The sequence below is a fragment of the Columba livia genome, chromosome 16 (genome assembly GCF_036013475.1).
Source record: "Columba livia isolate bColLiv1 breed racing homer chromosome 16, bColLiv1.pat.W.v2, whole genome shotgun sequence".
NCBI classification, from domain to species: domain Eukaryota; kingdom Metazoa; phylum Chordata; class Aves; order Columbiformes; family Columbidae; genus Columba; species Columba livia.
In genome coordinates, this window is record NC_088617.1 from 184,903 (window position 1) to 198,446 (window position 13,544).

The window sequence follows — 13,544 nt, forward strand, 5'->3', positions numbered from 1 at the left end:
TGGGTCATGTGTCTTCCGTGCAGACCATAAATACATCATATTTTCAAAGGAAAAGTTATTTTATAAAAAATTAATACAAGTTTTCTTAATCTCACTTACAACGCACATATTGATTACACTTGAAAACCGGCCATTTGCCAGCTCTGTTCTAGTGTAAAAAACCTGCAGTCGTGTACCTCCTCTCCAAATGGATCAGCGGTCAGACTCTTCCTAGTAATCTTTTTATTACTAGTAATGGCAAGAACATGTAAAATCTTAACTTTAAAAGGCTGTTGTAGCTCTGTCTCAGGTCAGGTTCCCAAACCTCTCCTGCGACCACCGTTCCTCCCTCCAGCAGAGCCGTGCTCGCTTCCGTCTTCAGAACAGGTCCCTACCTGCCTGTGCCAAAGCGAGTCCATGGGAGGCGTGTATTTGCCTATAATGCTCTATCCCAAGCTAAGGAGGCAGCACAAGAATTTTCTATATCTTAGTATGTTGTTAAAAGAACTCTTAAAAAACCTCATAGAGAAAAAAGATCAAAGTGGTCACAAAACTTATTTTATGTTTGAATATCTTTCCATGCAAGCTAATGGTTATGCAGTTGTGCTGACAGGTGACGTTGGCTTTATTCCCACTGTCAGAGGCAGCTGTGTCAGTGAAGAGTGGCAGTGTCCCACCCTGCAATAAATCAACATTTTTTTCTCCATAGATATGTTATTCATAAAATTTCATTGTCTTCATAGTACAAATCATATTTCTGCTAAAGTGCAAGGAAACAGGAAGGATGGAATAGAGGTATCTTTTGTTTCTACAGGAGCAATTCCAGGCAAAATAGTGAGAGGGTATTAAAAAAAAATCCCTGTTTTTTCATTTCAAGCCAGTAGTGGAAATTGATTAATGAAGCCCGTCTGTAGCTGCCACAAAGGGCCAAACCTTCGGTTAATATAAAATAGCAAGCTTCTCCTTTCAAAAAACAGAAAGAGGAAAGGGACATAAAACTAAAAAACAAACAGGCATATTTGATCGTTTAGTGGTGAAAAGATCAGGCGCTCCTCAGTTGCTCGGTTTTATTTTTGTGCATTGTGTCAATGATTGGAAACCATATGTTTTAAGACCAGCTTCAATAGTATCAGTAGCTACAGTCCTCCTCTCAGATTACTTTTTACTGCCTGCCTAATTTTGAGCTTTAATAGCTAACATGCACTTTGTTTATCAGTTACAAATGTTCTGAATTTTGATGAAGCAGGCTAAACAACACTTATTGGTTGATCATCAGTACTGCAAACCCAACTAACAATTTGTTTAATATTGCGGCCTGTGACTTTGCAAACAAGTATTTCTTAGAAATAAGAAGAGTTATCTTAAAATGGATGGCTTTGGTTCTGAATGCTGAACATGAGAGGTTACCACTGGAATCCTGACACAGCTCTTGTCATCTCTGCAAGAATCCACCCTACAAGGTGCTGAGCCTTTTGGCATCAGAAGTGCGGTCAAGTCTGGCACCATCAAGTCCCCTTGGATGGCACTCTTGTTAAATACCTGGTCCCAGAGCGGGTGCTTTAATCGCACTGAGGTCAGTATCAAAACTAAATACACGTTTCAAGTCTTTCCAGAATCAGACCCTCAGTACCTTGCGGGATTGAGCACTAGTACATGAAACAGCTCTTTTTAAAGTAATTCTGTTTAGCTCTACAAAAGAGAAATCCAAAATAGTCTGTAGCTTGTGTTATGTACCCTCCAACCACCTGAGGTGGCTGGTACCTCTCCTCTGTTTTTAAAGCACAGCATAAATGACTGATGTTCTAACAATAACAGTAGCAGCAATTCTTGGCATTTACCAGAGAGGAAGCCACCATGAGCCTTGAGAATGCAATTTCACTGCAGTCCACAAAATAATGTGTTAGGCAATATGATGGTTGCCAACTTTCGCAATTTTGTTGAAAGTCTTCTAAAACGTGAGTCTTGGGCTGTTTGGAGTGGGTGCTTTTCGCAAAGCCTGAGCTCTGGCTCGTGTGAAAACAAGAAAATGTGAGATTCTCAGTTTTAATTTTAGAAAACAAGTGAGTTACTCAGCATTGTGGTTGCAAAGAGAAATTGAAAGCAAGAACCCAAGGGCCAGAGAATAATTAGTAAGATCCCAAAATTCACTGCTTTTAAAATCTTACACTTTGTAAAGCAATTTCATGACACTCAGGGTCTGACTCAGTGTGTTTCTATGCTTGGGCTTAATCATATTCAGTAACCCAATAAATTCTCTATACCCTTATTAAGGGTTTCTTACCTTGGTTTCTACCAGAGAGTGGCATCAGATCTTGTCAGACAGGATGCTGAAGTTAAATATTGGCTTATTTCTTGCTTTTAGGAATTGAGCCAGTTGTTTGCACAGATGTAGCTCTGTTCTTTTTGATTATGAGGTGGAGAGCAGAAACTGGAAATATTTCCTCGGGGGAAAAACACGTTCAGTGGTAACTGAATTTCGGGCTCCAGCTCCTCGCCCGAGGAGAGGCCGAGGTGTAGCCCTGGGCTCCCCCACCCTGCGGGAGGAGCTCCCGGGGTCCCGGGCTCTGGCAGAGGGTGGCTCCCCATGTGCCCCAAGGACAGGGAGTGGGCTGGCTGCTCAGGTCCCCTGGGGTGCCCCAGGAAGACCATTAGATCCTCAGTCTGTCCAGGACACTGTCACCCAGCCAGGTGATTGGAGGCATTTCCACTGGTGAATGTATGGATCTTTCTTTAATTTTATGGTAAATGGAAATAAGCACAAGGTAACAGGTCAGGCAAAGCCCTTTCTAAACCTGGCTTGGTCTTTCACACACACACACAGAAAAAAAAAGAAATCCACCACTCTGAGAAGCCCTTGACATTATATGGCTGACGATGACCAGGCTTGATGAAACGGAGAATTCTATTGAGCCAGCTATTAGCACCGCTACTTTCTCTTGTCTTGCAGCCTGGTAACCCATGCAGCACTATGACCCGTGCCCCCCAGCCCACAGTCTAATCCATGGGGCAGAAGCCATTTTGTTCCCTTGCCTTTCTAAATTGCTTTTAAGGTCTACAGGTATTTTTCTGGATACAAACAATGATGAAAATACTTAAAATTCCTAACTGAAAAATATCCTTTCTCTTCCTCTTTGCACTCGTTTCCCACTGTGCCCTTATCTACTTTTCCAAATATTGCATACAATGTTTTTAGTAAGTAGAAGGGATATTAGAGTAGACAAATACTGTTTACCCACCAGCTCAAGAGAGGTGTTTCTGGCACCAATTCACAACTTACGAAAATTACTTATACCAAAAGGGACAAGGAGTGTCTTTTTGTGTGCAGGGTGCTGTACAAACAATGAGGTCCTGGTCTCTGACTGGCTTGCTGTGGCATTACCACAAACAATACTAGTTCTTAAATACCTGCCTGGCTTTAAGCACTTAAGTAAATAATTGTATTGACTGTTGTAGGACCATTCACATGCATAAAACTAAGCTTATATTCAAATATGTTGTGAAATCAGGGGTCGGGTGAATTTTGCATGCAAGGCATTTTTAGATGATTAGTATATACCAACTTACTTGTTAAGACCAGCTTCAAAAGGAGCTAATGTGGCAATCAGTTTTGGGGGCATGTTGTGGGGAGAAGATTTGGATCTAAAGGCTTTAGTGTACTTCAGACACCAGAACCGCAACTGCAGGCAAGAAAGGCAGCAAGAAAGTCTCGCAAACGCGCGATCGCTCTGAGTTTAATGTGAGAGCAGTGTAAACTCAGAACTGCAGATAATCCATGGGGAAATCAGGAGGTTAGTGCTGAGAACTGATGGGGAATAACAACTGAAAGGGCTTTGTTTTTTCTAGGCTGGCGGGAGGTAGCTCATGCTAGGAAGCCTGCCAGCTCTGAACTGATGCTGGGAGCTTTGTCTCCTTTGGATTGTAGGAACACACTTTGCAGTTCAACTGATCTGAGAGATTTTGATAGTAAAAACAGCTGTCTCATTGCAATTATGTTTTTGTTCCATTGTCAAAATTTTGAGCTAAATCCATGAGTGGGCTGCAGCTTGTTCAAACCCTGAACTCAACACCCTTTGTGCTCCTTCGGCTTTTCCACTGCGGTTCATGGGATATCCCTTTCCTGAGGAAAGGGCTAGGTGTAATAAAAGCCATCAGGGCAAGGACTTGTAGGTCTCCTCCATTGCATCCTCAGTACTGGAGAGACAGAACTGGAGAGCTGCAGTCTGCCTCAGACTGGTGAGAAGGGGAGAATAAAGAGGAAGAGTGGGGTGTGGAAATGAAACACCCCAATGCTGCTGTGGCCGGGCTGCATCCCCAACTAGCAGGTATGCCGGTGGGACAGGGCAGCTGTGTGGTACCTGTGCCGTGTGGGGGGACAAGGCCGGCATGGGAAGGGTGAAGCTGTGTGCGCGATGTACAGCACAAGAGATGCATACAGGGTGCACGCGGTGGGAGGCCCCAGCCCCATCTCCCCAGCACGAGCCCTCCAGAGGTGTGTGTTGCATCTCTTGGACGTGTGGAGAAGCAGATGATGTATCTGATAGCAGAGACCGATGTCAGGCAGAGGCAGAAGTCCCCCTCGAGGTGCACACGCCAGAGAGACTGCCTCTGATTTTGCGCTGACACAGGGGATGGGGCAGCACCTCTGTATGGTCATAAATCCATTCTGGTTCCCTTGAGGAGTTCAGAGCTAGAAGCAAGATCACCCATAGGGCTTTCACCCTCCAGGGAGCCAGGAGCTGCGTGACGCTCTGCGCTTGCAAGTGCAGAGGGATGGCGCACGTGACTGAAGCTATTTCTGCAGGACCTACAGCTCTGTGGCACAGTGTGCACAACGAGCATCCACAAAAAGCCCTTCTTTTTAAAATTTTATGTTAAAATTGTCACTAGAGATCAGTAATACAAGGACTGTAGTGAGAATGATGATTTTCATGGAAGGAAAGCCTACAGATAAGGTAGTATTCAAGCGGTATTCAAGCTTCCAAGTTTTAAACCGCGAATCTTCTAAAAATTTGAAGCCAAATGTACATCGATAGAACTGATGAAGGAACAACTGTAGCTATGAAAGCAAAAGGGCGTGTTAGGAGATACCTGCTGTCAGCGAAAATACTGACTGGCTTTTGTTAGAAAACGCGGGGGAAGTGGCCGGGACAGCTCTCCTCCGGCCGAAACAGTGGCGGTGGGTCACACAGGGCAGCTCCGTGACAATAGCAGAGGGGCTGCCAGGGCGTCCCCGCGCTCCGGCCGGGCCCCGCGGTGTGCGGGAGCCGCGGGAGGCTCCTCCTCCGCCCCGGCACCGCGCCGCGGGCAGCGCAGCCGTGCGAGCGCTGGGACACCTCCGAGGGCGCCCGCTGCGACACGCCGCGGCCCCACGCGTGCGGTAGGTGCGGCGCGGACCGGCCGCCCCCGACGGCGGCAGCGCCCCGCGGCGCTGTCAGGGGCCGGAGGCCCCGGTGACAAGCTGCCGTGGGGGGCGGAGGGGCCGGGGGTTTCGGCCTCGCTACCGGGAAGGCAACAGGTCAGATGAACCGATCACAACCCCCCGCGCCGTCGCTCGTGCGGCGTGTGCGGACAGACCGCTCGAGCGCTCCGCGCCGCTCCGCGCCCCTGCGCAGCCCGCGAGCCCCGGCGGGAGACGCGGCGGGGAGGGGGGTGGGTGCGCCTCGGGCGCAGCGCGGGGTGCGGAGCCGCCGCCCCACTCCGCTCCCTTCCGCGGGCATGCGCGCCTGCCTCGCACATGCTCACTGCGCCCGCAGCGGGCGCGCACACTCCGCAGCGCTGCGGCTCCGCGCTGCACCTCCGGTGAGTACGGGCGGGGGAACGGCCGCGGAGCGCCTTCTCCCCGCGCACCGCTTCCCGCGGCGGCGGCGCGCTCCCGAACGGGACTTTGCGTGCCCGCCGGCGGTTCGAAGTGTGAAGCCGCCTCCGCGCGTTGCGCGCCGGGCGGTGCGCGGAGCGGCGCGGAGCGGGGGGCACGGCGCAGGGCGCTGCCGCGGAGCGAGGCGCTCGTCCCGAACCCCGTCGGGGGAGCGCGGTGAGCTGCTCTCCGCGGGCGCGGAATGGCGTTGGGCGCGGTGCGGTGCTTTCCGGGGCGTGAAGCGCGACAGCGCGTTGGGGTCCTGCCCGCGGGGTTGCGACCCAAAATTCAGAGATGGTTAACTGATGCGCAGCGGAGCGTTTGCTTTTACCTCAAGGCTGCTTTCGTTTAGTAATTATTTTAAAAACTGAAGCGTGCATTTAAAATAAATGCTCTTTTCCGCGGTTGTTCACACGAGGAAAACTTGTCCTGTGATTTATGCAGTTTAAGTAAACTTTGAGTGTTAAATTATTCTTAAGCCCAGTGAATGGCCTCTAATGGAAATTATTGATGGTATACAGCTACTGTTTTTCAGAAGCTTCAAATAATATATTCTGTTGTATAAAATTGTAATTGTTAAAATACATATGGTTTACTAAGAAACAGTTTATTGGTCTGCATCAAATTTATCAACAGGAATTTAATTCAGTGTAGTACCAAATTCACACATCCCTTAGCGCTGTTAAAGGCAATGGCAGGAATGGTTTATTGTTTAATCTTCTAAAGAGCTTTACTAATTCATTGAGAATTTCTTATTTCTGCTATGCCATCCACAGAAGGGTTCCTTCCCCTCTCGCCCCCCAATATATTGAGAAAGCGTGTCTAAATTATTTCTACCTCTCTACATCTGTGTGTATTAGGACAGTTTGATCTCCAGAAGAACGGCGTGTATCTAAACTCATCGTTCTGTGCCTAAACGAATGTTTCTTAGATAGTTTCACACATTTAGTGTTGCACTGGTTTGTGTTACTTGTTGCTACATACAGGACAAATTAATTTGCATCATCCTTTTTGACATGAATAAACCATTTATATTCTTAAACAAACCTAATTTTTATTTCTACTTCGCAATCCAAGGCATCATGTGGCTTCAAATGTTACACATGCAAGTAGGTAGGACTTGCAGTACAAATATCTTGAAAATAATCAGTTTTGGAAACATTCCAGAAGCTTTTAAAGCATGTTTTAAAAATTCCCTTGAAATGACACCGTAGCCGATAACTTGACTCAATTATTCTAACTTGCATCTCTTCATGAAAAAAGAGAAAATCTTGATGTGTGATGCAAAATTAAATTGTGAAGGGTCTGAGTCAAATCGCCCATGCAATTCAAGTGCCCCATCTGCTCCCCACCAGCAGGTCTAAACATTTGGCTAAATAACAAGTGGTGCACTCTTTTAGGTTTAGGCTCATGGATTTGTTTTGCTTTGCTTTGTTTAGCCTGCTCCCCTCAGCTCATTTTCTTTTAAAATAATATGTAGACTTGATTCCCATGACTCTAATCTTATCACCATTATTTGGTTGAAATATTCAGAATGGGCTCCTGTTTCAAATATCTCACAGCCTTGGCAGTCTTAAATTTCATTAGAGAAGCTTCAATAGGGAGAAATAAAAATGTTGTTGATAATTCCCCCTCCAACAATAAGCCCCGTATTCAACTACACGATGTGTACGGGTTCGCCTTATTAAACAAATGAATTAAATTTGGGTATTAATACAACGAACTTGATCTCAGTATATCATTTAAAGAATCTTGTGTGTTGCTGTGTTGTGCCTCTCTGGTCAATGTGCTAGATTTCCCTGAAAATGTACTAATTTAACTACTAATCCTACATAAATTAATTGCATGTTTAACTTCAAGCCTGGAAGGCATCATACTGAAGTCGGTGTGGCTGTATTTGTGCGTCAGTGTGTGTACGTACACACTGCTGACAAAGAAAACAATTAAAGCAGTTAGTAATTTTCTGCCGTCTTCCCAACTGTTATTTATGATGTGTAGTAGTAAAACAGCTATTCTGAAATCAGCTATAATTCTCCTCAGTAAGATTTGTTTCTTCTGTGCCAAATTTTGCAGTAACCAGATGTTTTTAAGGTGTCTTCAACTGGTGAACAAGCGAGAACAGTGCTGAAGACTAATTATTCCTTATAGTAGATTCCTTCTGCAATAAATTCACAGGTTGTTAGACTTAATCTGTGGAAATGAATGTTAAGATTATTTGTGCAGTGAAAAATGCTTTTAAAATTTTGCAAAAACTATCAGAAGTTCTTAGAATGATAAGACAATATTTTTGAATTAGTTTTGCCTGGCTGGAGTGACTTTTATTAGGGACGAACTGTTAAATGAAATTGCAAATTCAAATCCTTTCCATAAACCGTGGAACGCTGCAGTTTTAATATGAGGATTTTAAGTATATCACATAAGTGGAGGGGTCATTCTGTAGATCAAGTAGGGAAATCTTGTACTGCTGTTTCCAACGTATAGTTACTGTATGCATGTGTATTATTCACAGCAATAGCAATATAAACTTTATTAGCACATGGTGTAGTCTGCTGGGCAAACAATCAGGTTCTTTTCATTAAATTTCATGTTGTACTACACAGGACAGAAAAAATAGTTATACCAGTGGCTTAGTTTAGTAAAAAGTACAAGGGGTGGGGGGGCATGTCTACTAAAAAAGCAAAAAGCTTTACTGCTCGAATGTCTTGGCATAATATCCAGTTCGATATGAACAGGTTGGACTCAGCAAGTCTCCTTCCCTCCCCTTACTGAAAAGCCAAAAATACTATCCCAGCTGGGACTGTTTGTTAAGAGGTCTCATCAGAAAACAATTGTTCATGGCAGTCTAATTCTTAAAACAATACCTCATCAGTATTTGCAGATCTTAACTCAAGTAATGATGTTTAACAAACACCTTGTTTTAATCAGGTGAGGATAAGCCCCTCAATTAGGATGTAAATAATTGCTCATTTTGGGGCCCGGAGGTGGTGCCGTTTGCCAGTCGGTCTAGTGCCACCAGAGTACTGAAGCGGGAGAAGGCGGGAATAAAGGATGTAGGACTCTGCAGTCAACTGCAAAATGCTTTTTGATTAGGGCATCCAAAACCTGATCCTGTTTCCTTCCTCGGCAAGCTCTTCAGTTTCTCTTGATTTACAGCTGCAAGAGGTGTGAGAGGAAAATGGATTCAAAGTTGTAGTCACTGCATAGATGGTTCCATGAAGTGTGTCAGAGTGAATATTAATTAGAAATAGTCAAACCTCTTTTCACTCAGTCTTTCTGCTTGGATTTCAATTACGTATTTGAATTATTTTGAAGGTGTGGAAAATGAGAGGAGAAAGATTACATGAGCATAATCCTTCCCATTTAAAATGATTTGTCTGTAGCTGCTTAAGTCCTAGCATTAGGAGTCACATATAAACATGTTTATTTAACATCAGTGTTATCTGTTAGGTTGTACACGGTTCATTAACATGGAGAGAATACTTTTTGTTTAATAGTGTGTGGGAGCTGCCAGAGGTCAGAAGAGGTTGTTTGCCTGAAGTCGAGATGGCGTCTTAGCTTTGCTCTCATTCTGTTTGTCACCCCTGCTCTCTCTGGGAAATGCGTCATTAGTGCTGTGCTAAGGTATTTTCCCTCGCGTTTATGTACAGAGGCTCTGTGGAAAGGCAGAGGTCTGCTGCAGGGCTGAGGTAAGGTTTGTCGGGAATTTTAATGGAGGGGTTTTTGTGGAGATTTTAGTTGGGGTTCAGTTAGAAAAAGCAGCTTGGAAAAGGAGGAGCAGCAGGGGAGAGGGGAGCCTGGGACGTTGTTGAGCTCCCCATAGAGTGGGTGGCTGTAAATCGTGATATTTTACAGAATTCGGGAGATGCAGACCTGATCCCTTGGGAAGTTCAGAGTGTTTTGTGTGCCGCTGAGTAACATTTTGTCACTGTTGGTGTGACTGGGTCACAGTCAGACTCGAAACAGCTGTACCTGGTGGTGATGCTGAGCTGGGGGTCAGGAGGAGAGGTGGTACTTGTGCCTGCCAGGGATGGGGCAGGAGCAGTGCCTCTGTCTCCTACAAAGCTGGTGGGTACCCTCCACTCCTCCTGTTGTTCACTAGAAATGAGCTCGGATATATGAAACAGTGTTGGGAACACTGGAAATACGTTGTATAGAAGCAACCATGGCCTCTAGTTTGATAAGGTTACTTAAAATGTTTCGGTATGATTTAGGTATACAACTAATAGTCATGCACTGCGCACGGTATTGAGGGAGAGATGTGCATGTACACGTGTAGACATCATTTCGTGTTTTGAGTTTCTTAAAAAGGTTTCTGAATGTTTCCAAAAGGTTGGTGAATTTCTCCAGCCTGACTTGGATGGTGGGGGCTGTTGGTTTTGGTTTTTGCCTTGGAGGGAGAAGATAATTTAAACTTCCTTTAGAAGTTATGATTTTTATCAAGCCAGAGGAGCCCTGGTAGAGCATAACCAAAAGGCAGCGAGTAGAATGAGCATTGCTGTAGAGATCAAAGTGGCTGTGGAAGATGCAGTGTGAATGAAGTGTACCGCAAACGTGCAGTTTTTAAAAAGCAAAACAGTAAAAATAGAAGAGACATTTAAAAAAGTATACTGAACTGTGTTGATTGTAACTTGTAACTGAAGTATACTGAGGACCTGAAGAGTGTCTTTTAAGAGCCAGCAAAACAGCTCTTTCTGAAAAATAGTAAGTTCCTTCCAAAGGTTAGGGAGAGAACAAAAGTAAGTGTTATGTTGGGGGGTGTAGGGTTTTTTTTTTCTTTGAATTATTTTCAACAAGTACTTACTCTGTTCTGTATTTTTAAGAAATTATGTGGACAGCAATTTTGTTTCTTTACCAAGGCAGTGAAAACACCAAGAATCCTTTTTATAATTTGGAAAGAATGTCAAAAGAATGAAGTAGTTAAACCTAAGTGTATTAGATCATACGCCTTAAATGCATAAATAAGCATAACTGCAGTCACAGAAACCAATGTTAAAACCACCAGGAAAACTCACCCACAAACCCTAATGACTTAAAGGGAATGACCTCAGCCATTGTGAAATTTGTGCCTATTTGTTGACTGACATTTTCTTGCTGAAGCAGAGTGCCTGTTTTGTCGGGGTGTGGGATTTTGTTGTTTGAAAGCCTGCTGGGTTTTTTTTGTGTGTTGTTACTGCCAGGTTTGAATACAAAGAGTGAAAATGGGATTGAGGTCGGGAGAGCCTGGATATGATTTGGGCCTTAGCAATTGGAAAGGCAGGTGAAGGGTTTGTTACTGATGGACAGACACTGGTAGAAATTGATTGAAGTTTGTTTTTCAGATGTTAGAAACTTCCGTGATGATAGCCCATTTCAAACTTATTCCCAGCTGGTTTCCTCTTAAGGAAATGAAGGTTTAAAGTATTTGGTTACGAACCTGAGATTCCTTCGCGTCCGTGTCTTTGCGTGAGTGCTGCATGAAATGCCAGTGTCATTCATCTCCCTCTGCTTTTTGGAGAGGAAGCTGATGCACAGTAGAACCTCAACTTGCCTTTGCTGCAACACCACTTCATAATTCAGGGAAATTGAAGTCTTGAATTATTTCAACAATAATAGACTTCTTCGGGAATGTTTTAAAATAAACCAGTGCTACAGACTGCAGGCCAAGTCATTCTGCAGACAAGTTTTCTCTTTGCTGTTCATTCTTGGCAGCGGGCTCCTACTTTTCTGGGTTGCAGTAATTAGAGAAGGTCCAGATTGAATTGCCCCTTCTTAGATGTGCAGAAAGGTTTAAGAAAACTGGTAATTTTATGCTGTTTGGTGCCTAATTCTAGGTGTTCAGTCTCATAATGCAGAAATTCTCATTTACCTTCTCTGCTTTTGAGAAGGCGAACAGCCCAGCTAAATAGATAAATAATAATCCTAAATAGAGATTTAATACTAGTCAGCACAGATAACCCATTCTCGTTAACCCACAGAGAGCTGATGCTTCTGTCTGCGCTGGAAAGAGCTTCACAGAGCAAGTCAACCAGAGCAGGAAAACCTGGTGCTTCCAGGCAAAGGCAAGAGGACGTGGGGGAAATGTCTTAAACTTAGCTAATGCCTTAAAAACTGGAAATACCTCTAGGATTACTCAAGCACCCACAAGAAACAGTGAGGGGAAAGTAGGGCAGGCATCTGCTTTGTTTGTTTGTTTGTTAATAGGTTGAGTAAGCACAGCAGTCTGGAGGCCCCAGCTATTTACAGCTTAGGCAGGGCACCACACAGGCTCACCCGCTGTCTTAACGGCAAGTTTTGCATCTAGTGCTAATCACATCTTTTGATGACGCATTTAATTCAGCTTTTTGTGGTGTGATTTTTTCCTAGAGTTCCTTTGAAATAACTTTGATCATTTTTGAATGTAGATCTGTATCACCAGTTTGATTCCCCTTCCGACTGTTATTTGGTGACAAATAACTCTCTTTAGAGTTTAATTGTAACTATCTGATGATGTGATTATTCACAAAATACTTTCAGTAAATGCTCACGGTCTGTGCTTTGGTTTTGTAAACTGAAGTGCTGCTATGCAAATTTATTATTTTTGTCCCTATTTCTGTGCCTGAAACAACTTAAAATCTTGTTTAGAATTGAGCAATACTTTTTATTTGAAAAAGATTGTTTTTCCACCCTTTAACAAACTAAAAAGCACCATTTTTTATGAAACATGACATTTTTATAAGTAAAACGTTTGAATGTTATATTGGCTGTGTCCAAATTTTCCCTTTTTTAATAGGCTAATTTTACTTTTTGAATTTATAAAAACCTGGGGTTTTCTAGCTTCTATTTGGTAAGTGCTACATTGTTACTGCTCCTGTCTACTGAGATACAGAGTTAGAAGCGAGTCAGCCTTGGTATTTGTAGCAAAAGACATTCTCTCCTTTCTTGTGTTTGACTGTGGCCAAATGCGTTCGATCCAGTCCTGCGGGCGCTGCAGTTCCCGGTCATTTCACTGCAGTAAGGCTGGCCCTTGTTACGAGGGGGCAGTTTGAAATCATCTGTACTTGTTGCACGAGTACATTTAAAAAAAACCCCAACAAACCGCATGGTAACCCCAGACAGTGCAAATCTAACCGATTTCTTTAGTGCCTGAGCCGCGCAGAACAGGAGGGGCCATCACTGTCTTTCTCGGCTATCCACGCTCGCAGGCCTTGTTTGCAACTCGCAAAGGGTTTCAGCAGCGGTTAGTAAAAGCTAACAGATCGGCATTGAGTGGGAAGCCAGCACGGCCCCTTAGCGGGAGGAACCGCAACCCCTGCGGCAACAGTGGATATAACCTCCTGCACCCAAAGACCTTTGCAGTGGTGTGACTTAGTGCTTGGTGTAACGTCTCCTCTGACCTAATACTCTTAAGTGTGTTGGTGGCGTCAGGTGTATAGTAGGAAAGTAAGGCAGGCACTAATTTTCTGTTTATTTATTGAAATAAAATTATCAAGATTCTCATTCTGTTTAGCCTTCGTAGCCTCTTGTGTAAATATCTACATTTGAGGAATCTCGTTTTTAATAAAATTCAGCTCTCTCTGAATAAGAGGCAAGCTTGGGTCTCTGACCTAAAATACGTAAGCATTCAACAGTGTTGTAGATGCGTGTAACCACGTGCGAGGAAATGTAAGATGTCATCTGCATGAAAACTTCGACAGACCTTTGCTGTCTCTCCTTAAAATGACTTTGCCCTCTTCAGTATCTCTGCACCTGAAAA

General features: G+C 44.1%; 1 protein-coding gene across 24 annotated transcripts in view; it reads left to right on the forward strand.

The window, feature by feature from the left end:
- The first annotated feature begins 4,109 nt into the window (after nucleotides 1–4,109).
- EYA2 (EYA transcriptional coactivator and phosphatase 2) overlaps nucleotides 4,110–13,544 on the forward strand; it is an 87,500-nt gene continuing 78,065 nt past the window's right edge. For 3 of the 24 annotated variants that reach the window (XM_065031743.1, XM_065031750.1, XM_065031757.1), the window contains exon 1: nucleotides 5,165–5,356. Coding sequence is in view for 5 of the 24 variants with exons in the window: in XM_065031736.1 (XP_064887808.1) it covers nucleotides 5,714–5,778 (65 nt within the window). In the remaining 19 variants the exon portion in view is untranslated. The other 21 variants (XM_065031745.1, XM_065031758.1, XM_065031751.1 and 18 more) reach the window with 20 other exon arrangements.